Source organism: Zootermopsis nevadensis, unplaced genomic scaffold, assembly GCF_977971745.1.
Source record: "Zootermopsis nevadensis isolate Lab colony 2312 unplaced genomic scaffold, Znev_1.0 Znev_ptg000013l, whole genome shotgun sequence".
Taxonomy (NCBI): domain Eukaryota; kingdom Metazoa; phylum Arthropoda; class Insecta; order Blattodea; family Termopsidae; genus Zootermopsis; species Zootermopsis nevadensis.
The window spans coordinates 4,956,998-4,984,566 of NW_028259145.1; the positions used below are offsets into that span (position 1 = coordinate 4,956,998).

At 39.0% G+C, this 27,569-nt stretch overlaps 2 protein-coding genes across 8 annotated transcripts; one reads left to right on the top strand and one right to left on the bottom strand.

The window, feature by feature from the left end:
* Nucleotides 1-102: 102 nt before the first annotated feature.
* On the top strand, nucleotides 103-6,627 carry pch2 (pachytene checkpoint 2 protein). 2 transcript variants are annotated; one of them, XM_022069374.2, is made up of 8 exons: nucleotides 104-293; nucleotides 383-539; nucleotides 811-1,005; nucleotides 1,196-1,423; nucleotides 2,274-2,467; nucleotides 2,635-2,788; nucleotides 4,048-4,166; nucleotides 5,519-6,627. In XM_022069374.2, the coding sequence occupies exons 1-8, from the start codon at nucleotides 250-252 to the stop codon at nucleotides 5,673-5,675; spliced, it is 1,248 nt and encodes a 415-aa protein (XP_021925066.1). In that variant the 5' UTR covers nucleotides 104-249; the 3' UTR covers nucleotides 5,676-6,627. The 2 variants fall into 2 exon arrangements, with proteins under 2 accessions (XP_087204617.1, XP_021925066.1); XM_087348491.1 differs by lacking the exon at nucleotides 383-539 and having other exon boundaries at nucleotides 103-348.
* A 2,916-nt stretch (nucleotides 6,628-9,543) lies between these two features.
* On the bottom strand, nucleotides 9,544-27,235 carry Rift (Riboflavin transporter). Of its 6 annotated transcripts, none has more exons than XM_022069370.2 (4): nucleotides 27,086-27,235; nucleotides 18,929-19,149; nucleotides 11,347-12,691; nucleotides 9,544-10,639 (listed from the first exon to the last, which is right to left on the bottom strand). In XM_022069370.2, the coding sequence occupies exons 3-4, from the start codon at nucleotides 12,622-12,624 to the stop codon at nucleotides 10,442-10,444; spliced, it is 1,476 nt and encodes a 491-aa protein (XP_021925062.2). In that variant the 5' UTR covers nucleotides 12,625-12,691; nucleotides 18,929-19,149; nucleotides 27,086-27,235; the 3' UTR covers nucleotides 9,544-10,441. The 6 variants fall into 6 exon arrangements, with proteins under 6 accessions (XP_021925062.2, XP_087204613.1, XP_021925060.2 ...); XM_087348487.1 differs by lacking the exons at nucleotides 18,929-19,149; nucleotides 27,086-27,235 and adding exons at nucleotides 12,907-13,045; nucleotides 14,245-14,610; XM_022069368.2 differs by lacking the exons at nucleotides 18,929-19,149; nucleotides 27,086-27,235 and adding an exon at nucleotides 14,245-14,614.
* Between the last annotated feature and the right edge of the window lie 334 nt (nucleotides 27,236-27,569).

The following is a 27,569-nucleotide window of genomic DNA, read 5'->3' on the forward strand; positions in this document are numbered from 1 at the left end:
ATAAAATTTTTACAATACGACTGTCAAATTTTATTTCGGTAACACCAACCTATATTTCTCTGTACCGCGGCGAACCTCTGCATGGAATTTTTGCCTTCACAATACCGTCATATTGGCAATGCTGCATCAGGTGTACATATTTTGTATATGAGTGTTTCCTGCTTTTGGATGCCGCGTTTTCAAAATAGGCGGGAGGTCTTTATTGAAATTTAATACAACGGATTACAGTAGTATTTATTTTTAACAATAATGAATAGTACGTTACATATTGAGATCGTACAGCGACAACACAGGTATATATATATATATGAATCTCTAAGAAGTTTATGTGATTTTAATCAGCAACAGGTATGTACTTATATTTCTTTCTTTATTTATTTAGCTGTCTAGATAGAAATGAATTATTGAGAAACGTGAAGAAAGTAACCGTGGATGGCCTTATTACTTCAGGAATGACCATGAGAAGTTTCAACAATTCCCTTCTTAATGAACATGTAGAATCCATAATGTTTAGTGAATTCAACAATGAAGAAGGCAAGGTAACAAGTGAATAAAATATAGTGGCAGGACTTTATTACGTGCCGTGATAAGTGATATAAAAAGTGACAGCATACAATGAAACTTGAACTTTGTTATTCCTTTTATTTCAGGCAAATATTCATTCCAAACTTACAATGGTTTTGGGTAAATCATTGATCTAATAGTTTACCTGCCCAGGGCCATGGATGATCAGCCCTACTTTGACTGCCATATCCAAACAGTTGAAAGTAAATATAAAGTAGGAACTAACTACTCTCAAAATGTTTGCAGGTTATTGACTTTAAAACTGTAAACGTCCGATACTATGTCTATCGACTCAATGTGGAAGGACAACAGACAGAAGTAATGGATGGAGGTGATGGAGAAGATGATGAATTGTCTGCAGCCAGTCACTGGATACTTCCATCTGTTGACTTCCATGGTCTTTGGGAAAACTTAATCTATGATTCTACAATTAAAGAAAATGCAAGTTTCTAATTAGAATTATGTAGCATATCTGAATGGTATGTTTCAAAAGGTGTTACAAGAGCATGCTCTTACTGTAGGTATAATCAGAACTGTTACTGTCATCAAGGCGGTTGATCAAGAATCATGATCTGTTAGTAACTTCATGTATTCATATTAATAATTTGAACAAACATTTTCATCTATTTAGCTCCTCAGTTTTGTGGAAACAACAATCCTGTTTTCTGATTGTAAAGTCAACACTAACATCATCAGCTGGAATCGAGTTGTGTTGCTCCATGGACCTCCTGGTACGGGGAAGACCTCGTTATGCAAAGCTCTGGCACAGAAATTAGCCATACGTCTTGGACATCGTTTTACTCATGGAGAGCTCATTGAAATAAACAGTCACAGTTTGTTTTCAAAGTGGTTCTCGGAGGTATGTACTATACAGTTTTAGTTCAATTGTGTTCAAACATTATGATGTGACAGCACTTCTCTTTCATATTTTAGAGGTCATTTGTTTGAGCCTCTCTCCAGACACCATGTCTTCTGAAATTTTAGTGAATTTCCCCTAGCTTCTCTAGATAAACTAGGATATCTTAAAACGGGCTATTATCACTTCCACATTCTTATTTTGTTACTGATAATCCTCCTGTTATTTCCTATTTGATGCCATATAACCTATGTATTTTACAAGCGATTGTTAAGGACAGAAGATACATCTTGGCCTCTATCCAACAAATAAAGTGAAGGAATAAATTTTTTTACATACTGAATGCATAAAAATAAGATTTTGTCCCTCCAAGTGATTCACTGATAGGCAGCAGAGGGTTGCCCCATACTTTCCACAAATTTTGCCTATCTCAACCATCTTGATTTATTCATGTAACCATATTGAATTAATAGTTCAAATTACAGAACTCCTTATAATGTAATGTTCTCCATTACAATTCCTCAGTTCCTTCAAATTGCCCTCCTTCCTTCTATAGATGACATCTTTCCTAAACTGTTGTTCCCATCTTGATCTGCCTTCCTCTTCGGCATTTCCTTTCTTTGAATTCTCTCCATTCATTCTTGTCAACTTCTTTTGTATCCTGGTGTTATCCTTAGCACCTTGTCCTCAAACACTTCTAATCTCCTTCTGTACTTCCCTGGATGTGAAAGTCAAGTTTGACACCCATAATTTTTAATGACATTAACATATAAAGAAAAGCACTGGCATTATGGAAATTGCCTTTTATTGGAATCACTGTAATAATATACTGTACTTATTTGGAAATTTACAGAGCGGAAAACTGGTGTTGAAAATGTTCACAAAGATACAAGAATACATTGAAGATCCTCAAGCACTAGTGTGCGTTCTCATTGATGAAGTGGAAAGTTTGACGCACGCACGGCAGTCGGCGCTGGCAGGCACTGAACCGTCAGACTCGTTAAGAGTAGTAAATGCTGTACTTACGCAGATTGATCAGATTCGAAGGTCAATTAACTACCAAATACAGTGCATATTTATATAAGTATTAGTTCGGTAGTAAATTGCAGGTGTTTGATAAATACATAAAACATTCAAAATGCACAGATGTTTGATTTTTTTTATTTCTTTTTGAGTTCTGAGTTCGTAATAAATTATTTGTGTTTATATTTCAGATATCCTAATGTTCTAATTCTGACAACTTCAAATATAACGGCTGCAATTGATTTAGCATTTGTTGATCGAGCAGATATCAAACAGTATATAGGACTTCCGTCAGTGCATGCCATCTACAAGATATATCAGTCCTGCATTCTGGAATTGAAAAGGGTAATCATATGAATATTTTCATACTTGGTAAGGTTTGTAGACTTCTAAGTATCAGGTAAAACTCCTAGCAGCAATGGAAAAAGAAGTTGGGATGTCAGTAACTTGTTGATACTGTGCCTTAGGTTCTATCTAACTAATGAACTAGATGGCTTACTGAACCCGAAGGTTCATCACCGAATTAACCAAAGCCCTCCACCGGACCCTGTCCTGGGCCAACAAAATCCAGTCTCCTTCATTTCTATCTCCCATATATCCCGCCTGACATTATCCTCCCATCTACGTCTAGGTCTCCCCAGCAGTCTCTTCCCCTTAGGTTCTATCATATATTTTAATTTTTAGATGCCAAAAGAATCCAGGTTTTGTGTCTGAATATTTGTCATGATTGTTGGAACCACTGAGTATAAGAGATGTATATGGTACAGACACTTGAAGAGGATGAGAGAAGTAGATGGCTATAGAACAGGGTGCCAGCAGAAAGGAGGAAGAAAGGTAGACCATAGAGAAGTTGGAAGGACAATGCAAATGAAGACACGGAACTCGGGAAACGTCACGAGGGAGGCTGTCATGACTGAAGAGGAAGCAAGAAGTGGTTATAGCCATAGTCCCATGCTCCGTACCAGTGGTTCTCAAACTTTTTTAGTGCTGAAGAACCCTTTTGGTGATAAAATAATATCACAGAGCCTTTGAAACAAAAACATAATGCTTTTTTTAAAAATATTTGTTTTTATGTTGTAATTAATGCGATTGATGTATCTGCTTGCTGGCCACGATGGAGTTGAAGACAGGTCCAGTGTTGGAAACCTGCATCAGTAATTCGTTATTGTTCCTGAATATCTTGAAAACACCATTTTGCAGTTATATGGGTTTTATGTTTAGTTGAAAGTAAATGTTGGTATGCAAGCTTCATTATTTCTTTTCAGGTGATGTCATAGTTATCTTTAGTAATCTTCCACTTTGGCTCTCCGGTCCGTATTCAGTCCATGGCCTCCTCAATTCTCCTCTTCCATTCAGTTCTCTGTTAGGTCCGTCTGTCCAAGGCTTTGATTGAGGTGTAGTAAGTTATCAGTGTCAACATGTATCTAGCAAATCTCATGTGAGCTGCCTTTAGTCATATTTCTTAATATCCACTATAGTATTATATCTCATTCTTGTTCTTCCAAGCAGTGTAAGTAATTACCAAGTTGGTGGGCGTGTGCTAGCATTAACAGAGTGATTGTGACTGGTTGTGCTTCAACTGGATATTTCTTGTTATGTTCCAGACGGGCATTGTTACATCAATAGACAACATTGTTCCATTTAAGTACCTACAGTTGCCACGGACAGAGCATGACAATACAATGGCCTTCCAACTAAGTATGCAACTATTTTCAATTGCCAGGTAATACACAGAACAACAAGATCTGTATCTGTTATATGCAATATTGTATTCATATTGAAACAGTATATATTCATACGAAACCATCTCTACCAAAACATACATGGAAGAAACTACTGCTGAGCAGACGGACCAAGCTTTAACATGACTTGTGTTCATGGTTCATCAATTTGATGCATGCTCAAGGTTCTACTAGAAGGGCGGTAGATTTATCACCTCCCTAAGCAATGCAGCTTACCTTATTTGATAGAGGAGTCTCAATTAGCTGACCTCTTGCTTCTAAGCAAGCCTTGCTCTTCTTCTATGGCTCTCCGGTCCAAATTCGGTCCATGGCCTCCTCAATTCTCCTCTTCCATTCGGTCCGTCTGTCCAAGGCTTTAAAACATCTTCTTTTTACGGTGCAAGGTTGTTAGGCTTGCGACCAACCCCCAACCTGGAGTACCAGGGTACCTGTCTTAGTCTGACCTCTCCCCCTCGACCAATCTGGCTAGGGAGGCCCTACCAGTAGCTATGCTATCGCCAGCATAGATAGCAAGCCTTGCACCTTCTAAAATTATTTCTTGACATATGATGGAGTTCCTATCTTGAAATATTAGCAGTCTCCCTTGGAATATTGCTAGTTTTTGAAAGAATGCAAAGTACCATCTGCACAACACACAACATCGCAGTCTCAAAATTTGAATGGAAGAATTTAACAATTTGTATAACATAATTTTGTGAGACATTTACATAGACACACTTCAAAAACAGTCTTATGTCTTGGTAAATAGCGATACATAAAATACCAAATGCAGCCACCAAGGTGTTTCACACGACATTAAGAAGAATAATGTAGTTCAATACGTATGTTGAGATAACGGACAGCACTGCATTCAGCGTTAAAAATTGTATAAATATTTATAATTAATTCTCTGAATATCCAGGTGTGCATTTTAAGCAACAAATTTGAGACAAATAATTGCAAATATAATATAAATAGATTATGGACAGATACCAGGTAATATCACACTGTTGTGAGACAGTGGTGATGATGGAGGAAGCCTGTTTGTCCTGTATACAAGATGTATACTGTCCTGAGAAATGTAATAGAAGCTAGTTGGTTAAATTTGTGACTCAATTCACAATCCTTACAGCCAATGCAATTCTTAAAGCATTGTTACATAAAATAAGACAAGCCTTTGCAATTCTCTAGACAGAATCATCTTTCATATCATCTGATGCTTCTTAATGCATATATAGACCAAAAATAAATCCTTTGTGTGATTGAAAATTTCAATCTCTATTTCATATTATGCCTTATATCACTGGAAATCGGTTTCGTTTTCACAAAATTTTTGTTTCCGTCTTTCTTGCAGGCAAAGTGAAGGTCTCAGTGGGCGAACACTACGCAAGATTCCTTTCCTTGCTCACGCATATTACATTCAGGTACCACAAGTTTCATTAGAAGATTTTATAAACGCAATGCATAAAGCAGTCATCAAACAACTATCAGACAGAAAAGATTTTTCATAAGTGTAAAATGTGTTTTAAGTGTGGCAATTTCTCATGTTCATATCTGGTGAAAAACTGTAAATTGTTCAACTGTTTATGTTTGTCAAAAGACATTAATTTAATCTACATTTCAGAAAAGCACGATTGCAGTGAATTTCAACAAATGTATCTACGAGGCTCGTCCACAAAGTAAGTTTCCCTGGGGCCGTTTACAGAAACAAAACACAATTTCATGGAAATATTTATTGCAACAGATACAGCAAGTGTCCAGCTATTTTTCAACATATTCGCCACCGGAATTGAGACATTGGTCATACCGTGGGACCAACTTTTGAATACCTGTGTCGTAGAAGTCTGCCGCTTGGGATTGGAACCACTGTGTGACAACCATCTCCGCCTCTCTGTCATTCTCAAAACGCTGACGCTGACCGGACAGGAATTTCTTGAGGTGTAGGAAAAGATGGAAATCACTGGGAGCGAGGTCCGGGCTGAGGGTGAATGATTAAACACCTCCCAGCTGAACTCCTGCAGGAGACTTGCTGTCCGTTGAGCCGTGTGCGGCCTAGCGTTATCACTGACCGCACTTCACAGTCGGCGGGAGCTGGAATAAGAACCTCCATCTTCAACAGCTGCAACGATGCTACTGTGAGAACGCGGGAAGTACCGTTAGTGCATGAGGCATGCTATGTCATTGCTCTATCACGTACGCACAGTCGCTTCGCGCAATATAAGGTTTGCTAGCTGTGGGACGAGTGGGAAACTTGCTTTGTGGACGCGCCTCGTATTTATGGATTGTGTGGGAAGCAGACATGTCCTGACATCTAACAGATTATGAAATGTGTCAAGCATCTTTGAATAGATACAAAATACCACAATTCATGTACTTCAATAAATGTTACTAATTTTAGACATAAAAATATTAGTGATAAAGGAGGAAAAAGATTTGAGCCTTGCTCTTTCTATGGAAATACCATGACAATAGTTTGATATGTACAACAGTTGCAACCTCCTACATCCCTTTCCATTATCCACAGGCCTACATAATCTTCCTCTCACTTAATCCTAAATAACCTCTGTATTTGATACATCATTATTAATCTACAAACCACAAGTTTTGCTTATTATGCCATCCAGGCTGTAAAGTCTTAACTTGATACCATATTTACTAGTACGCGTTTTTCCTCTTTTATGCATTTTTTGTAAATGTATATAAAATTCCTGCTGTATGGACGTTACGTCCACTGCCTGTCTTCATGTTTCATCTCTGAAATTTCTTGGATTTTAATTAAATTCACTATGAATAAGTACATTAAAAGCTATAACGTGATTATTTTAACAAATAAATTTATAAATGTTTCACTGGCCTGGTTGTAATGTCCAAAACTGGAAACAAAATGTCAATAATTTTAACTTCACTGGCAGGCTGCTGCTACAGGATTTACCCAAATAAAATAATTTGAAGATGACCGTCTTCTGGGATGTTGCACTGTGCAGTCTGGTAGAAGCTGACCTGCCTTCATCAACTTGGTGTTGGAGAACATAAGCACCTACAAAACAAGTCAATTTCTACAGTGCTACGTCCCAAAAGATAAAGATGCTGTCTTCTGGATTATAGAACTGCGTACTCTGGTAGAAGTTTACCAAAGTTTCAGATGTCATTGATGCCTCTATCATCAGGGCGATGAGATCTGATGATGGAGGCAACAATGACCTCTGAGAACTTGGAAATTTCTACCAGACTACACAGTGGTACAACCCAGAAGACAGCCATCTTCATACTCACTACCTTGAAAACCTCAAATCCTACTATACCAAAAGATTTTGTCACCATGAGAACCTGAGAAGCACTAATGGTGAAAACTTACCAGACAACATACACAAAACATACCAACAATTTATCAAGTGCACATTCCAAAGATACTTCTCAGAAAGAAACCAGCAGAAAATACCCTCCACAGACCAATGAAGCTCGATATATGTACATGTGAATACACACAACACGTTGACAAAGGACTGTGATCTGACATTATATAAGACAAAGCTCATACCATGTTCTAATCACTTTACAATATAAATTTAATCAAAACATAACTATATCAAATGATGTAATAGTATAGTTTGCATTACGAGTTGGGAGCCAGAAGCTGAACTAACGAGTTTGAAACATGTTGCCCTTCTTCTTCTTCTTTATTACGCCGTCTCCTTTACAGGAGGTTGGCAACATATTATGAACAGGATCCTTCCATCCTTTTCTCGGACTGGGACCTGTTCATATATGTTTTTTAGGCAGGTGATACAGAAGTGGTTTGCCATTGCCTTCTTCTGTGTGTAATTGTTGGGATGCCATGGAGAAAACTCCGTGTTGCCTAGACCAGTGGTATTCAACCTTTTTCATTCGCATACCCCCAGATATAATTTCTCTTCAACTTTTCACCCCCAAAGTTGTTGGTGTATAATTCAAGTTATACATAGTATATAATCTAAAATAAATTAAATAAATTACATTACTGATTATTCAGTATTTATCATAAAATAATATATATATTTTTAAATTACACGTACCCCAGGTTGAATACCACTGGCCTAGACCACGGCCTTGCCCAACACAAGTTATAAATTCAGGCACCGCCAGGAATCGAACCCGGGACACCAGGATTACAAGGCCAGCGTACTAACCACTAGACCCACCGTGGCGGTCACATATTGTCCAGAAGCATGAAATTAAATAAGTATATGCACTCATAATTTTTAAGTGGCTACTTGTGTGGAAGCAGATATGGAGACTTAATTAACATGCATAAGCTGATAATATTTTAGCCACATGTAATTACTAAAGAAGGCCTTGATCTTGGCACACACAAACTGGGACTCGCGTTATATTTCAGTTACCGTGTTAATTTTCAGGGCTGTGGCTGTGAATTGACAATATGAATTTGACATTTTTTAACCTTCTGTACTTAGGTTTGATGCATTGCAATAAAATTAATTTGGCTGCTTAGCATTTAATTTGATTTTGATAAATGAATACATGAGTTAACAGTATATGGTGATGAAAGGATTTGAGGCTAGGTGCTTTGGCGGTGGTGGTAAAGTGAAACTCCCTGGCTTTTTTCAGGGATTAAATCCAGGTAGTCCAGCCCATAGCCACTCTGACTAAGCTATCCTCGATCTAATTCTCGAATCTTAAAATGCCCTTTCATAAGAAAACAGAATGTCTCTAGTTAAACTGGGCTTCAAGGCTTAGATCATATTTTCACACTGGCCCCTGAAACATTTCACCTTATCCCATTAGTAATCAATGTAAAGAAAGTAGGCTAAATAGTCCCACAGTCGATCTTCATTTGTGACATGAAGAGACTGAAGTAAGTAAAACTGTTACATTTCTGCACCAGGCTTAACTTATCATTCAACAGTACGTAATTCAAACATATCTTTCAGCCAGCTTCTAAAATCTTCACAGAACTATAAGGACTTATGTAATATACAGGTCCAAGCGCTTCAGTCCTGCAGGACGAGGCACGGAAAGAGAGAGAAGCCAGAATGAGGAAAAGTGGCGGAGCCTATCAGACGACTATTATATCCTGTTTGGTAATACCTGAAAAATATTAAAGAAAATCAGCATGTACATTTCATAAAGCAAAGGCGAACTTGGTCAATACCTTCACTCTGAAAAGTATTTTCTTTATCGATACCTACATCACAGTTTCTGCATTCCTTCTAGCGCTACATAGCTTGGACCCATAAAGTATTAAGCACAGTCATAAAAGTTAACAGGAAACTAAATAATTACCAGAGTTCAGCAACCAGTCCCCTGAAATTGTTATTTCAGGGTCTGTAAGTTCGATAATTCCTCACCATCTGCATACACAGCGACCAAACCTGGCCAAAGCACAGTTAAAAAAGTCTTTATTTTTTAATTTGAATCTCTTATAACACAGTAAACTCACGTGGTATAAACTAGGCAAGCATGTACAGCTCTCGGTAACCTTCACTTGAAGGACAAGTGACAAAATGTCATATCTATGCTATTTTTCATATTCTCAAAAATGCACCACAGTATATTAATTTTTATGCTTCAGTGACAGAAATTAATTGTTCAAGGTCAAGAAACAAAGCACACTGCTAAATGTATTAAAGACAAAATTACTGTGTATAGCACATTTCAGTATTGAAAACTATGACCACGTTTAAATACGGAGATGTTGCACCTTACAAAATAAATAAAAAGTTGAAAATAACCAGAAGACCACTTACATTTCAGAGTTAAACTTACGGCCACACTGAAATAAACATTTATACTTCATGCTGACACCAAATCTTTAGCCACTCTGCTTGTATTTACTTTATTTTTACATGAAATTGTAGGCTACACTTTAACAGCTTTCCTGAGTGGCAGCTCAAGAGGAACATTTTACTCACTGCAGTTGTTAGTTAGTTTCAAAGCAGTACATTAAATGATTTGCTTGTGAACAGTGAATGGATAAACATTTGGAAGGAGACAGTCATGGCCTAATTAATTGTACCATACAAGCTTGGACCAGTTGAGGAAAATCGCGGAAATGTCAGTGGTAATGATGACTGGTTACACAGCCGAGGCTTATAATGGGCTGGTGGTTAACGAATTAATAAATTAAACATACTAATTACTGCTGACAACCCTAACCGCATTTTCAGTTCCCACAAGAAGCTGCTGCTCTGCATCGTTTCTTCTACCACTCAGTGAAATACAGGTTCGATGCGTTGGGGCAGAGACGAGTCAAATTACAAAACTTAAATTACATCATACGTCATTCACACGGAGAGTAAGATGTGAAAGTGTCTGTGAAATTGATGATAAAGAAAAATATGAGGGCACCGACAGCTGATCCCATCTGCTGAACAGCTCCACACCAGAATAACGCACGGCCACCTTCTAAGCGCAATACTGATGCAATAGACACTTTTATATATGTGATGAGACCAGTGACGATCACCCATGTCAACACCTGAGAAAAGACAAGGAATGTTATAACAAATTTATTTCTCATAATAACTTGCAAGCCTCTCTTAATGGTACCTGCACCTTGTCATGGTGGTGGGGGTTGAGTACCTCAGTGACCCCAAGAGCTATGCTGGCGGTAGCATAGCTACTGGTAGGGCCTCCCTAGCCAGATTGGTCGAGGGGGAGAGGTCAGACTAAAACAGGTACCCTGGTCCTCCAGGTTGGGGGTTGGTCGCAAGGCTAACAACCTTGCACCGTAAAAAGGAAGATGTTTCGAAACCTCGATCAAAGCCTCGGACAGACGGACCTAACAGAGGACCGAATGGAAGAGGAGAATTGAGGAGGCCATGGACTGAATACAGACCGGAGCGCCATAGAAGAAGAATAACTTGCAAGAATTTATTTTCATTTTTAATTAAGTAACTGGTTATATAACTTAAGTTTCAACATCATGAATACCAAAGTTCACCACTGGACACAATTCTGAGTGAATCCTATCCATTTACTACTCTACTATCCATTGCAAAAATTATGCTTTGATTTCTTTTTTGGTCTTCCAAGAGGTCTCTACCAAAATTTCCCCATCTGAGCCACATAAAAGCGCATAACTACTTTAACAACATTATGTGACTTGTATAAATGATAAAAATTTCTAAGCCCTTTTGGGACAGAAATATTTTGTAGTGCTGCAGCACTTCACATGCAACTTACCACAAGAACTTCTCCTCCTGGTGTGTTCATAAGCGGAGGTACCGGACTGAGAAGCGCCGTAGCCATGATGTACCCCGTGATGATAGTACTCGATAATGTTAGTATGGATATAGTCCTTACTGATGAGTATGGGTAAAAAAATGCTAAAAAGCAAGCCATTGGATTGGCCATGCTTCCCAAAGTCACAGAGAGATGATACGCAACGTTACCATAAGGAAGACATGAATATGACTGAATGCTTGGGAAAATACCATTGCCAAACATGCACACCCACGCTGACAAAACTAGAAAATAAATATACACAGACTGCGATAAAGAAGGTCGCTTGTCTGCGGACAACTCGGAAGAGAAGGAATTGGTTGTGGCAACGTCATCTTTCGCAGCTGCATTTCCATGCAGATGTGTATTTCGATGAGCATTATGTAATTTCAGATGGACCATGGAGGTTTCTGGATCTTTCATTAACACTTCCACATCTTCTCTAACAGTAAAAATTGGACTATGTGCAGGAGCACGATTGCTTCTAGAACCTTCAGCTGTTTTAATATACTCCATGCCGAGTGCCTGAGATCTGGTCTGGGAATCAGTCCTTTCGCTGTGACAATATCCGAGATTGTTTAAAAGAAAGAAAGATATTGTACTTAAAGTCATCACAACAAAAAGAAAGATGAAAAATGATTCACTTGAAAAATGAGGTGGTTCTGTATAAGGCACAGAAACGTTTTTAGAATCAGGAATACAAACAGGATTTCCACCAACACCCTGTATCAGTGCCACTGCACTAGGTAAAAATCCACTAAGCCCTTCCCCTATGAAGTAAGATATGAGGTAAATTTCAAGAAAATTCCCCATAAAGGGCATGAACAGTACGGAGCTTGTGCACCCAACCAATGCGCCAACGAAGATGAGAACAAAAAGCGCAGTACTATACTGCCCATCACTAATAAAACTAGTTTCATGATAAAAAAATGCCATCAGTAACAACGCTGTACTACCAAGTATGAGAATTACATAAATTATCCAACTGTCTTTTATTTTTCCAGGGAAAAGCTTTTGTGAAATACTGTAAAGAATTGGCCCTACATTTGCAATCTGAATGATTACAGCAATATAAGATGGTAGACTCCAGCCTTCTGGCTGTGACTGTACCAGTAATGGTAATTGCACAAATGTACCATTTACAGATAACCATGCTGAAATACCAAAGAGAATGGCCAATATATCTACTAAGAATTTACGATTAGAAAATCTGTGACATATACAAAACACATCTGTCATGTTGTCAGCTGATGAAGACTGTACTTGCTGATATGATAGAAGAGGTGTCCCTTCACTTATCAAGCACCTAAAAAAAACAAAAAAAAAACAAATAAATATAAGTAATAAACCAACTCAAAATGTTCTTTAGCTTCTACCTTAACCCTTACCTGGAATGACAGAGCTTATTTGACTGGTTTCCTGTTCCTGTGGTCCAGTATTCTCAATTAATAATTTATGTTGCATAGCATTTACGCAATTCTGTGTTATCCTCATGCATGTTACATGTTCTGTCCATCTCACCCTTTGAATTTTATCTCCTAATAATAGCAGACATCTTTTTTTTAGCATTTGTCCCGCTTTGTAAGAGGTTGCTTGATCTGTTTAGACATTTGGTATAGGACTCCTTGGACGAGTGATCAGCCCGTCGCAAAGCCTCTACCTGTACACAGGACAACACAACACAGAAAGATGCAGACAAATATCAATGCCTTGAATGGGATTCGAACCCATGGTCACAGCTTCCAAGCGGCACAAGGCCCACGCTTCACAAACAGTACAAATTATGATGCTCCTTACTGTGTAATTTTCTCCAACCTCTTGTTACTTACTGTATTATAGTCAAGTACTATTGGCCTCAGCACTAAATGAAGAGCTACTTCGTACCTCGAAAAGGAGCCTCCATTACTCACAGAATAGGTATTAGAATATATTAATAATTTAATATATTCAAACCCATTCTCTTAGAATGTGTAAGTCATGGAGGTGGTTTGTGTTAGAACTAGCGTGAAATCAATGTTGCTTGTTTTCTGCACTTCACCCATCATTTAATAATAGTATTCTCATCATAATTATTTTTCTGTAATACTGTAGTTCCAAAAATCTGTCAACAGCTGTTACAACTATGTATTTATATTTGTACTAGAAACATGTATTGTATTTGTGCTATGACCTGTTCTACATCATTGAATCAGGCCTATGAAGGATCTATGTAATGTAAATAAATTCTATTCTAAAACAAGACATTGCATTTTGGGGACTGGTTCTACTCCCACCTTCAGGTGAAAATCCTATTCCTGTTTGGTGCAATAAAAGGGACTAATCTCAATCACTTTTATTGAACCCACCACAGTAAGATTTTCATCTGAAAACAGGAGTAGAGTCAGTTCCCAAACCACAATGTCTTGTTTCATAACATTAAGCAATTGATGAAGTTCAGAAAATGAGCAACATTGAACATACTGCATCACCTACCATCCCTTTAGAGTCACAGTGGCAGATCCCCTACACACTCACCACTGCTCAAGATACATTTTATGTACTTTAACGAATTAAAGCAAGAATGGTAATTACTCACATGGTCATACAATGATGCTATAATCTGCAGTTGAATTCATCTTGAAAATTAACCTTAAAATAAAATGTGTGATAATAGGTCGACTAGTCTTACCCTTACTACTACATACACAAAATTGTGTCAGCTCCTTTGAAAAGGCAGGACATGAAGAAAACTAGATTGTAAATGCAAGGTTATGTATCGTGCACAGGAGTTTTTAGTTCTGTACTCACTGACTAAACAGTGCCTTCACATTTCCAAGAATTCTTACACCAAAACTGTAACAACAATAAATATAAAACAACCTTTTCTCTTGTCCGCATATTACTTGATTTGCAGAAGACTGTACTGATTTCGATGATGACATCGATGTTCGTTTCATTGGCGTTATGTTACTCCCTGACCTTACATAACACTGATAAGGAACTTCGAGTTGCATGCCTGGAACAGCTGTTCATTGCTTGTAGAACACTTCATTGCTCTCTCGTTGTGCTGATTCACGTGTTTCACAAACATTTTATTTCTAAGCGTAATTAACAAATAAGCTGAGCTTACACTATCAAACCAGCTACATTTATATGGAAAAGTTGCTACCACTCTTTCGGCTAAAAATTTACGTCGGCCTATAAAGAAATTTCGCTCATAGTGAAGCTCGCGCTGAACGTTTTCTTTGCTAATATGACACATAGATCAACGACGATTTAATTATTACATACATAACGACAATATAATATTAGCCAGCTGAATTGGGAAATTTGAAAACATAAAAACATTGTTTTGATAGTCATCCTATATTACCCTGATCTGGAACAATTCCGTAACTGTGTGCAACCAAGTGGTTACACGCGTGCCGCGAAATTACACAAGAAATTACATAATCTCACGTTTCAGTTATATAAAGGCAATATCTTATCTTTCATAATCATGATTCGTAAAAACAAACACATACAGACACACACACATACATATTTATGGCCACGCATAGTTTAGTACACAGCTTTTAATGGGGCGAAATTTTGTGGAGTATAAACTCAGTATGTGTTGCTGGTGAAGAATGAACATTTGTCTAAAACAGAGCAGTCTCTAATTTTCATTCAACTTTCTGCTGCAGGTAAAACATTCCTTCCTTCTGCCGGCCACAATCGACTATGCTTATCGACAGCGAGACAGTTCATTGAATTACGACAATTATTACAGTCTGTTCTACTTTACTGTTACAAACAGTTCTCATATTATTTAACAGACATTAGTGAGATATTATTGTTTCGCGTAAGTAATCTTTCAATATCTTGTTTAATATCTAATATTCCACCTCTCCCAGCTCATTAATCAGCAAACGGTTCTCATGGCAAACACCGGCAAAGAGTTTTATATCAGGTAACTATTTTTCGTCATACATAATGAAACACTACCAAATAATGATGTACGCTGACCGCACAAAAGAAACCGGCAGGTCGCGGGTTCAATCCCTGTTGTAAATTTTCACCAAAACGCTAAAAGAGCTTGTTCTATATTTTCTTCTACGTAGATGTCGCCTGCGCGCCATTGTATGATGCAGCAATCATATACCCATAATGCACTCAATATTTTCAGCTGACTATGTCAGGAGTTCAAGGACAGATATGACTGCATTTTATTTTAAAACGTATTGGAAAACAAAAAGGCCTATTAACTGCCGAGAGTCTTGGCCGGGCACTTACAATGTTTATTCTGTCTGACATTTAAAATGCACTGTAGATTCTGTGGTACAGTATTTTAATATATTCCACAGATATCTTGTCACTTCTGTGCTACTTTTTGTTTTTTAGGTGCACTTTATGCTCTATATTAAGCGAAGAACAACATCTTATGGGCCTGTTCTGTCCGTCCGTCTGTGAGTTTTGAGTCTTTTAGTTTCTTTCGTCTATCGGTGGTTTCACAAACTACATAATTCATCGAGATCGGCTGAATGGATTTTTCGCTAAATTCGGTATTGGGGTTAGACCTGTATATTCAGGGACAGTTACAAACACGGCTTTTCAAAAAGACCTTGAATCGTTTAGTTAGTTCTAACCTGTACAGATGTCGCTCGCCACACACGAGCATACCGGAGGTACTGTTACGTCATTTCGTAGGAGAGTAGATGGATCACGAGCGACGAACTATGGTCACAAAGATTAACTTTTGAAGCTCGTCTTAAATGGATTATGATAGCGAGATAGTCACTGTCCGGTGTTGTCATGTTGTCTTTGAGAAGGGAATGATTCTGGAAGAGATGTTTTGCATATCGACAGGAGAAAATCGTTTATACAAAAAATAATCTTTCCATTGTAACACATTTTTACACTGGATTCATGATAATGTGTACTGTGTGCTATCAAAATAATTTTTGATTCAACTGATAACATTTTGAAGACATTCTGAATGAAGGTGAGGCATGAGAAGTCCTAATATTCAACTCCATAAAACTGACTGACTGACGCCATGTTACAAAATCTTCCTTTGAAAGCTTTAAGTTACTGAGATGAAGAAGAAACTCAGCTTCCGAAACGTCGTGTAATTTCAAAATTACAGGCACATAAGAAGGAAAATGTCCAATGATGTGGATCAGTTTACTCGTAAAGCTTCGTCAAAAACTTCTCCAAAGACCCGATTTCTTCTTCAGTTGCCTAAATTTCAGGCCCTGTGGCCTATTTTGATTCAGAACTGAATTCTGAAGTTGTGAATCATTTTAGTCACTTGGGAGGAACAATCCCGTCTCACAGCATTTTTCAAGATTCGTTATAGTATTATCTTCTCATTTACGCCTAAACCTAAAAGTAGTCTCTTAACTTCTGTTTTCTCCAGTGAATTCTGAGCGTATTTCTCACGTCTTCCTTTCGAAATAATTTCCCTTCTGTTTAAGGTGTCGAAAAACCCTGGATTTTATTGCGGGTTGCTGCTTTCCCCCAAGTAAGATGGCCACCCCGCGACTTTGTTCGCGACTGTCTTTTTTTTTTTTAAATATATTCCATGTCTGGAAGCAGTTTCTTTCATTCGGAACCCGAGGGGGGACTCATATCATGGTTAAAGGGTGCCCCATTAAAGCTAAAACTGTTATTGTGCTCAATATTTGATCATAGAACACAAAGGGACGATCACAAAGCGTCTGATTTTTATTTACGGAATTACTTTACAAACTGCATTAAGATCGCTGTTCCAAGTGTCTCTTATCTGAATCTGTCCCCGTGCCATCGTCGCTTGACAACGAACAAAGTGTATTCATACGCGAGCAAAAGTGTGTCCACATCCAATATTATAATAACAGTAATGCAACACCATTAGCAGTAATAATATTCTTCAGTTTTATGATGTTTAATATTAGAATATTTATTAATGGTCGATGAAGGAGGATTAGATACGGAATTTTTGTGACAATGTTTGAGGTTATGTCTCATATTTTGCAAGGAAAGACTAAATAATTCCTTGTAGCGGTTCTTTGTTCACGTATGGTAAGGTCCAGAATGGAGTTACTTGTCTTGTGACCTATTTTATGTGTTATAAACTCCATTCTTTTCTTCCTTAATTACAGACAAATATCACTCTTTCTAGTATTTTCTGTACTAACCTCACTTTGCAGAGGTCAATGCTCATACGCCAGTAGAGTCATGAAAGGGACAATAAGGGTCAATAGGCAATCTACCGTCAACAACACGTGTTTGCACATCGCTATAATTGTGAGGGCCCACATGTGAATATTCAGATGCGACAGATTTAGTCAGAACACAATTGCTTTCGCAGCGAGGAGAATTGGAAGGAGAAAGTTTACACCAAACTAAAAAATGTACAGCTAATATTCATAACGTAAATGTACTTCTGTTATTGCTTTGTCTCTGTCGCATTTGTTTTGTCCTCCGCTTTGTACAGGAATGACATAAAAAGATGTCCTCATTTTCTCTCCTAGACGTGTTACATTTTCAACCTACACATATTTCGCTACCTTAAATACTACTACCACTGTGACGTAGGCGGCCCAATAGGAAAGCGATGTTGTGCGCATGCGTATTCCTGTTATTCCTGAGTGGTTAACAGTGGTCTTTGGCATAAAGACATTTCTCACAAGTGTTTGTTGCTTTCCGTTGTTCCGGTGTAAGAAGCATCGTTGTTCTTTTGTTTTGTCATGACTGACTATTTTATAACTTCCGGTGTTATTAAGTATTTGAAGTAAAACTTGATTTAAATTGGAACAAGCACGACATTTTTCGGTCTGCTAGAAGTGCAACACGTGACTTTTCATACCTCAAACGTTATAAGGAATTACTTAACTCTCGAGTAGAGTAGTACTAATAAGCCACATATACTGTCCCCTTCAATCTTAACACGAACCCAGTAAATCTTCACGTACAGCAGAACAATTTCTATGAAGTAGTAAAGAATGCCATCTTGTAACACATAAAAACACGCAATTCAGAAAATAGGGTTGATGTTCTCCGCCGTAGGTTATTAAAGACGAATTAATCAACAATAATAATAATATAGAACTATTCTAAACAACAAACCAGATATTAAAATCCGAAACAAAAACGGAAATTGTCTCTTAATTGATACAGTAATACAGACTGACAGGAATGTGATTAAGAAGGAAGCGGAGATCTTGAAATACAAGGACCTTCTCAATGAAATACAGCGAATGTGGAACGCAAAAGTAATCCCAATAATTATAGGAGAAACTGGAACTGTCTCCAAGTCACTCAGAAAGTATTTGGCCAACATTCCGGGCGAACACGACATCAGGGAACTTCAGAAAACTGCCATTTTAGGATCTTAATACATAATTCGAAAAACGCTGTCGTAGAATATGTAGTCATCTCTAACAATAAACTATATAATACATGTGAAACGTATTAAAAACAAGATGTATTTCGGAAATAGCTGCTGCACTGTGTACCTCAGGAGCAAGGTTTGTCTCTGGTACATAGAAGTAAATACCTTATATAAGGGTAAATAGATGGGATAATAATATGTACTCACCGAAGTCGTCAACAGCAAATTCCAGGTTCCTAATGTTTAGGAGCTTATTCTGCAAGGCATCAAATCAGCAATTAGCAGACCGTCGGGCGAGCATTTTTCGTACTGCTTACGAGGTTCCGGTGAACACGGTCGAATCCGTCGTCCTTTGGCTGACAAGATTTTTTTTTCTGATCAAGACTTGATGCTCACGGCTTTCACAAAGATTCTTGTTTGAGACGGATCTATGATAATGACAAACAAAATTTAGTGATCTTTCTTAAATTCTGTTATGAAGTATTCCACCTCGATTATATGTTATCTCACTTTTCTTATCTTACGGAACGATACTAAATATTCGATGCAGTACTAAAGTGCCCTTAACCTTTTCTATGACACACACTAGATATGTTGCTTATAAGCAATGGCTCTTCTCGTCTGTTCTTGTTCGCTATTTAGATTAGGAAAATAAACGAGTTTTACCGCAAGCCAATTTTTCGGGGTTTTTCAATAATTATACCTTATCTTCGACTGTGCATGCAGAAGAATAATTTCCTAACTAAAATCCATAGTGGAATCAGTGATATAACAGTAAATATATTTCTATATTTTACCTATATACGTCCTTATCTTTACTCACAAGTAAGACAACCATCCAAGTTAAATATACGTACAGCCGGTATACAGCAATTTATCACTTCAACAGGACACCACCAGCTGCTAACATTTCAGCGCGTTAGAACTATTGCCATTACCAAACCAAACAAGTGTTTTTTGATTGTAAGATAGTTTTAACACGTCGCTTAAGTTAATATAATTGCGTCATATTGTGAATTAAAATTTAATTATTCGTGTTTTTTCCCCCATCTAATCACAATTGTATATAAATAAAATTTATACATAAGCTATTAAAATACCAAATATGTAAATGATATTTTAATATCTTATGTATAAATTTTATTTATATACAATTGTGATTAGACGGAAAAAAAACACGTCGCTTAAGTTAAAAATGGCGAGAAATAGCGGGTAATCTTTGACCAGCTAAACAACGGTCGGCTTATGAACAAGGACACTGCTTCATAACTTTCTTACCGTATGTACGATGTATTATTCTTCTGTAAATCATCACTTCCTAAAGACAAACTAGTTATCTGCTTGCTTAGGATTACAAAGGATTTGTCGTGTCGTTTACTTTTGGTACGCACCTCGGAGCTTGTGAGATGGACCAACGACCTTATAATATAGTTTCAACGTTCATAAAGAAAAATATTTAGGTTTGTAAACGACGTTATCAGAAAATAATGCAGAAAAAAAAGAGATCGGAAGATGAAACAGGCAACGTTTAGGAGAAAGACGGTAGTGGCCTATTTCAATATATTAAACTAGAGATAATATCTTACATTTTGACTCAATGATGTTCATTCACTTCCCTATATTTTTCGCGGTGTTAGTGCCCCTGTTTTTAGAATTAAGACCTCTCCTCATGTCAGCACCGCTAAGCCCTTAGACGTAAATTCAGATTGAATCTCATTCAAGGCCTTGTGAGATAAAATGATTTTATGATGGCATTTTTTTTTTTACTTTTACGAAACGAGCAACTTGCTACATTTCCCTTTCCAGCAAAACAAGACACTCGAATGTTAAATCCTCCGTTTCGATGGATTCATGCCTTATTTGGTTTCTGCGGTGCGACAGTTACAAGTAGTCAAGATGTTTTACAGCAAAGTTTTTCGATAAAATTCCTTTTCATGTTCTGAAGCCAAGCAATCGAAAATCTCTGCTCTTTTTAGGTCCCGCCACCTTTTTTTTCCTTTCACCTTTTCGAATCTGATGACTTCTCTCTCCCTGTCACGGTTTCCATTTATCACTTTCCATTTTTTATATACTTTTCATTTCTTGTCACTTCAATATAATTTTCTCCGGTTCCGAGGAAGACGAGAATTTTTTTTACGGTTCATAACGGTTAACTACAAAACAATGGACAAACCCAATGTCAAAATACGTGAGAGAGACATTTTGTAGGGGGGTCGAGGGGAACAGACAGTTCGCTTCGAGTTTAATTTCAGCCTCAACCTCGAAACACAAGCTCCTTCATCTGATGTGTGACTTTTGACAAGATTCCGGGCCCCTCCTATTGTTCGACGACGTTTAGTCTGAAAAGTCTCAACTCCGACCGTTAAATATGGAGTGGGGGGGGGGGGGGGGTTGAAAGAGACAGTTCATTATTGAGAAATGATAACTTCATAAAAACCATAACAGCTTTGTTATAGAAATAAAAGATTAAACAATGTTTTAAGTCTAAATTATGTTACTTGAAACCTTCAACTTAAAATTAATTACAAGTATAATTTGTCATTTGTGTTTGAGTTTGCAACTCTTAATGTGAACAGGATTTGAAATGTTTACTGTTTGGAGTACACTAGAATTTTAAAAGCATTTTACACGCCATGTTACGTACGAGGTGCGATCGGAAAGTTTCTAGACTGCGCGTATAAAAATCCGTACACTTATCTCAGGTATTAAATTCATCCATCACCCTCGAAGTAGTTCCCCTGGGAGTGAACACAACGATCCCAGCACCGCTGCCAAGCCTGGAAGCATCCCTGGAAATCTTTCTTTGTCAGCCTGTCAAGCACCATCTGCGATTCTGCCTGAATCTCTTCTATCGTCTCAAATCTCCTTCCCTTTAGCTGAATTTTCATCTTTGGGAAGAGGAAGAAGTCACACGGCGAATAAGGAGGGTGCGGGATGACGGCCATGGTGTTTGAGGCCAAAAACTGCCGAACTTTGAGGGCGGTGTGCGCTGGCGCGTTGTCATGATGCGTCGCATGTGGAGTTCTTCCTTTAGAATCAGCTGACAGGTCCCACAGCCTATCCTAACAATGTCGCACAAGTAGTTGATGGTACGACGTCGATCTTCGTGAATGGCCTGCCGAATCTTCGTAACATTTTCAGGCGTTGTGCTCGAAGATGGTCGTCCAGAACGCTCGTCATCATCGACAGAGGTTCGGCCATTTTTAAAACGTGAATGCCACACAAAAGTTTGTGCACGACCCATTGCGGACTCCCCAAATGCTTGCTTTAGCATTTCATAGGTTTCCGTAGCCGTTTTGGCGAGTCTTTGGCAAAATTTGATGCACACGCCATTCCGAAATCGCAGGAGGGTCGGTGTAATGCACTACCAAAACGCCCGTAACTAAGAAACAAATGCTAATTCGATGATGCCGGCTGGCACACTGATTCACTATGAATGTAGACCGCACACCCTAGCGGCAGAAGCTCGTACTACATCCGGTTCGCCCTCTATTGACACAGTCTTGAGACTTTCCGATCGCACCTCGTAGGTTCCTGTTGTACTAATTCCACCCGAGATCACTGTTTCGCAACAATTTCCCATGGTCATGCAGTTATAGTAGTTGCAGGAAAAACGCTACAGATTAAGATGGCGGAAACATAATTCGCTCTCCGCTCACGCTAGAGCGCGAAAAACACCTTATAACATCAATATATATTAATCAGGACTGAATTGTATAAATTCGAGTTTATGAATAGACCCTTAACAAATGCTCCACACTGATATGAAGCTCTACTACAGAAATACCAAATTCAACATCGAATGAATCATTACGTTCTCACGGCCTATTTTAAGGTATAGCTGGGTCCACCGATTATGGCCGCTGACCTTGTAGGGAGTGCCCAGTATGCGGACCACTGAATGAAGGAAGGAAGGAGTTTCCGTCAGTTAGTGCAGTCTGTGTCTCTGCAGCAGTGTGGAAGTCTGATAATTGTTGTCTTGTGACTGTGCTGTGTTAACAACATGGCACCTGTTCGTTGCAAACTCCTTTCTGGTTATTGACAACACTCGGACAGACAAACCACCGAGGTCTTAAAACAAAGACGAAATGAAAGTCTGGCTATTGGAAATGAACATCCCATTTTGTGGCAACGTGTTGAAAGCTCAACTGTACGATTTAATCAAATTAAATAAGTCAAAGCACTAATATTATGTGATTGATCAGATTTTAGCAGACAAAGAACGTCCTGTGCTCAGACTTCCGCCGTACAATCCCGATTTAAACCCCAATGAATTTATTTGGGCAGATGTAAAACAATGGGTTGCAAGCAAGAACACAACATTTAAAATTAAGGTCGTCGAGCATCTGTGTCGCCAGCGATTCGAAGAAATTGGGCAAGAGGAATGTGGAAAAACTAGAACAGATTTATTATGAGCAAGAAGGCATAATCGAAGACGCTATTGAACGCATTACAATTGAAGATAATGGAGTGACCAGCAGCAGCGGTAGTGATGAATCGAGTGATGTCAGAAAGCGATGGTCTGTGAGGAGTGGAAGATTTGGAAGAGGACCGAAGAGTTGGGAAGAAGATAAAATCATCTAATACTCTCTGCAGTGTTAATTTTTTAGTGAAATCGACTTTCCTGTGTTACATACCGTGGTGATATTTTATTTGGAGTGTACTGTACGCGGCCTGCTGCTATCCCTCCCAGCAAACTTCTGGTAACTGACTCGCTCCGAGGTTCCAATTTACAAAGTTCAGCGGCCAAAAACGCTGAATCCAGCTATACTGTCGCCTGTGTAGTTAATGGGGAAAACAACATAGAACTACAACCAAGATTATTCGGCCGACAAGCGTGCTGATTGTCTACAGGTTCTTGAAGAGGAAACTACGAACTGGGGAAAACCTTGGCATTAAGTGGAATATTTTAACGAGCATTTATCAAAATGCATATGGAAACCTGAACTAACGAGTTTCTGTAAAAAAAGAACTTTGTCGTGTACGTAATTTGAATATTATGAAAGGTTTTTACAGGCAACAGAAAAAGTTTGCGTCCGATTACCAGCAGTATCGCGCTTAAAAGCCTTAGATTAAAATACAGACACTCCGAGAAAGAATTGCGTCATGGAAAATTTCATTGTGTAAATCAGTACAAGGTGTAAGAGTTCGGTTTTCACAACAGGAATGAAAAAATTGTGTAAATTTTATTAGTGCTATGTGTCATTCCAATCTCACATGGACGTGCGCACTGAGCAACATTGAGAGATCAAGGATGGCATTCGGCATTTGCCCTGAGAATATCATCCGACCAATACAAGACTGCATGTCTGTGGTGTCTAAGTAACTAAATCAGTCGTAAAAATGTTCAAGGAATTTTAGATCGATTCTGCAATGGGTGGAACAGTTTAAATTAATCTGCAGCGCACATAAAGGGAATAGCAACCATCAGCGTCGCCTCATACCGCGGAAACCGTAAGCCAGAGTTTTCTTCGGAACCGGAAATGATCAGTGCGAGAAGCGAGTCGAAAGCACGTCAGAAGTTCGCTTGTCTCACGTTCGATAATGTGGAAGACGATCATGCTAACCTGAATTACGTTTTCTGGAGCATTTCACGTGAACAGGCATAATTTCCGTGTCTGGAGGTCCAGAATTCTCTTCGTCAGTGGAAGTTCCAAAATAAATGTCTCGTGTGCCGTGGCACAAGACGTCAGAGGACTTCATTTTTTCCTTCGCGGAAGGCTCCATGTGACAACCCGGTATGTTGGAATTTTATGGCGTGTCAGATATTAAGGAAGTTAGTTTATTGGTCTGGATTTTCAATAAGATGGTATACGAGGTGCGATCAGAAAGTTTCAAGACTGCGCCTATAAAAACCCGTACACTTATCTCAGGTATTAAATTCATCCATCACCCTCGAAGTAGTTCCCCTGGGAGTGAACACAACGATCCCAGCGCCGCTGCCAAGCCTGGAAGCATCCCTGGAAATCTTTCTTTGTCAGCCTGTCAAGCACCATCTGCGATTCTGCCTGAATCTCTTCTATCGTCTCAAATCTCCTTCCCTTTAGCTGAATTTTTATCTTTGGGAAGAGGAAGAAGTCACACGGAGCTTAGAAAGGAAGTTGGGGTCGGTTCTTGCAAGATCTTTGAGCTCCTGACAAACGAGAAGTCGATTCTGCTTCTGGTCCTCAGGCAGAATGCGTCGCATGTGGAGTTCTTCCTTTAGAATCAGCTGACAGGTCCCATAGCCTATCCCAACAATGTCGCACAAGTCGTTGATGGTACGACGTCGATCTTCGTGAATGGCCTGCCGAATCTTCGTAACATTTTCGGGCGTTGTGCTCGAAGATGGTCGTCCAGAACGCTCGTCATCATCGACAGAGGTTCGGCCATTTTTAAAACGTGAATGCCACACAAAAGTTTGTGCACGACCCATTGCGGACTCCCCAAATGCTTCCTTTAGCATTTCATAGGTTTCCGTAGCCGTTTTGGCGAGTCTTTGGCAAAATTTGATGCACACGCCATTCCGAAATCGCAGGAGGGTCGGTGTAATGCACTACCAAAACGCCCGTAACTAAGAAACAAATGCTAATTCGATGATGCCGGCTGTCACACTGATTCACTATGAATGTAGGCCGCACCCCCTAGCGGCAGAAGCTCGTACTACATCCGGTTCGCCCTCTATTTGCACAGTCTTGAAACTTTCCGATCGCACCTCGTACAGTCACCCTGGGATTTAATGATTCTGAAAATTTCCGGACACAATTTTTCCCCTGAAGACAGATTGGAAGAGAAAGGTCCATTGCATCGTCTCGGAGATCTGGTGATACTTCCATGGGAGTACGTGAAGGTCCATGGGTAATCCACAAAGGTTTCTTCTGTACAAGATTTGGATAAATGAAGATCTGTGCCTTGGAACGAATCTGGTCAAGGATGCGTGTCGTCCGCTTTCCGGACGGACAACTACAAGGCGAGGGGACCAGGTTGAACTGAATAGGAGGTCCTTAAAAAACGTCTCTCGTGTGATGTAAACCTTGTACTGGAGTTCATGGTTTGAAATTGTGATAATTCTTTCTCGGATACGCCATAAACAAATCCGATTTTACGTTTTGTTTTGACAGACGTCTGTCTTCTACTTTGAGACAAGAGATTAAATTGATAGTATCTGTGATCAAAGTGCTGATCATATCATGTGGACCTAGGACAGAGACAGTAACATGGAGATGGAGAAAGTTACATAATGATGAACTTCATGGACTATATTTTCTAGATAAAATTGTTTGGGGTCCTTAAATTTGCGGATTAGAACGGACCCGACATGAATGTGAATAATGTTTGTACTTACGGTTACTAGTTAAAACTAATGTTTGAAGTCAGCATCTGCTATTTGTGTGCAAAAGGGACTTATGAACCACTTCTCATTTCTAGAATTGCTCTTTAAAGGTTCAAATGAACTTTTGAATTATCCTGAGTATGTGTAATATCTGTTATTCAGAAGTATTAACGACGGAAAGGAAAATACAGACGTAAGGGAGATAAATAAAGAGTATAGTAAAGAAACTACTCGCTCCATGGAGCAGAGTTCTTTTTGAGAAGCTAACAGTCGCTCAACTCGTTAAGAAATTTCCCTGTCTCATGGAACTCGAAGTTTTATTACCGTGTTCACAAGATCTCGCCAGTGGCTTACATCCTGACCACCAGGGCCTCGAAACTAAGTTTTATTAGCATTTCTCTTTCCTACCATGCGTGCTGTATGCCTCTATTTATTTATTCAGTGTTCTGTCTGACGACAGGTCCATATGAACAGGATCCTTCCATCCTTTTCTCGGACTGGGACCTGTTCATATACGTTCTTGGCAGATGATCCAGAAGTGGTTTGCCATTGCCTTCTTCTGTGTGTGAATGGAGTAATTGTTGGGATGCCACGAAGAAACCGGGGAAGCCCCCGGAGGAAAACTCCGTGTTGCCTAGACCACGGCCTTGCCCAACACAAGTTATAAATTCGGGCACCGCCGGGAATCGAACCCGAGACCCCAGAATTACAAGGCCAGCGTTCTAACCGCTAGACCACCTCATCTTATTATTATTTAGTGTTCTGTCTGACGACAGGTCCATATGAACAGGATCCTTCCATCCTTTTCTCGGACTGGGACCTGTTCATATACGTTCTTGGCAGATGATCCAGAAGTGGTTTGCCATTGCCTTCTTCTGTGTGTGAATGGAGTAATTGTTGGGATGCCACGGAGGAAAACTCCGTGTTGCCTAGACCACGGCCTTGCCCAACACAAGTTATAAATTCGGGCACCGCCGGGAATCGAACCCGAGACCCCAGGATTACAAGGCCAGCAAAAAATGAAATAAATTTGAAAATAGAGTCGTTCTTACCCACGTTGCTAATTTGCCGGAATGCCGGTATAATTCGCTGGATCGGTGCGGCGAAATCAGCTGACACACCTCCACGTGGCCGGCCCCGAGCAAACGACAAACTTTCTCCTTCGGTAACCAGCGAGGAACTGGCACGAACATTGTCCTTGCCCTGCTCTTTGTCTGTACATGCGTCTAGATAATGCCGTGTGGTTTCATGTGCAATTACTGCTCGGCGCAAAAGTGGAACAAGTCAGTAAATTACATGTTAGCGACATTTGATACGAGAATAAGAACAATAACAGATCGGTCTGTGAAGTTTATGTTGTGTACAGTATCTAAACGTCTCGAGATCTAAATGTAATGCAATTGTCAAAAGCAACGAGCATAAATGTATGGTCATCACTTCGCGTTCGTTTGATGCTTGAAAAACTACGAGATATAATCAATGCAATGCAGATTATTAAAATCAGCATTTATTTACATTCTGTGACGAAGCTGTACA

What these genes read in the sequence shown, in the direction of transcription:
- pch2 (XM_022069374.2), top strand. Translation starts at nt 250, where the DNA reads ATGAATAGTACGTTACATATTGAGATCGTACAGCGACAACACAG. An exon ending in CAGATTGATCAGATTCGAAG is followed by an intron (nt 2,468 to 2,634) that starts GTCAATTAACTA and finishes TTTATATTTCAG; the next exon opens with ATATCCTAATGTTCTAATTC. An exon ending in GCATTCTGGAATTGAAAAGG is followed by an intron (nt 2,789 to 4,047) that starts GTAATCATATGA and finishes GTTATGTTCCAG; the next exon opens with ACGGGCATTGTTACATCAAT.
- Rift (XM_022069367.2), bottom strand. Translation starts at nt 14,378, where the DNA reads ATGCAACTCGAAGTTCCTTATCAGTGTTATGTAAGGTCAGGGAGTAAC. An exon ending in GTGAAGGCACTGTTTAGTCA is followed by an intron (nt 12,692 to 14,172) that starts GTGAGTACAGAA and finishes TGTTTTTTTTAG; the next exon opens with GTGCTTGATAAGTGAAGGGA. An exon ending in CAGGAGGAGAAGTTCTTGTG is followed by an intron (nt 10,640 to 11,346) that starts GTAAGTTGCATG and finishes GTCTTTTCTCAG; the next exon opens with GTGTTGACATGGGTGATCGT.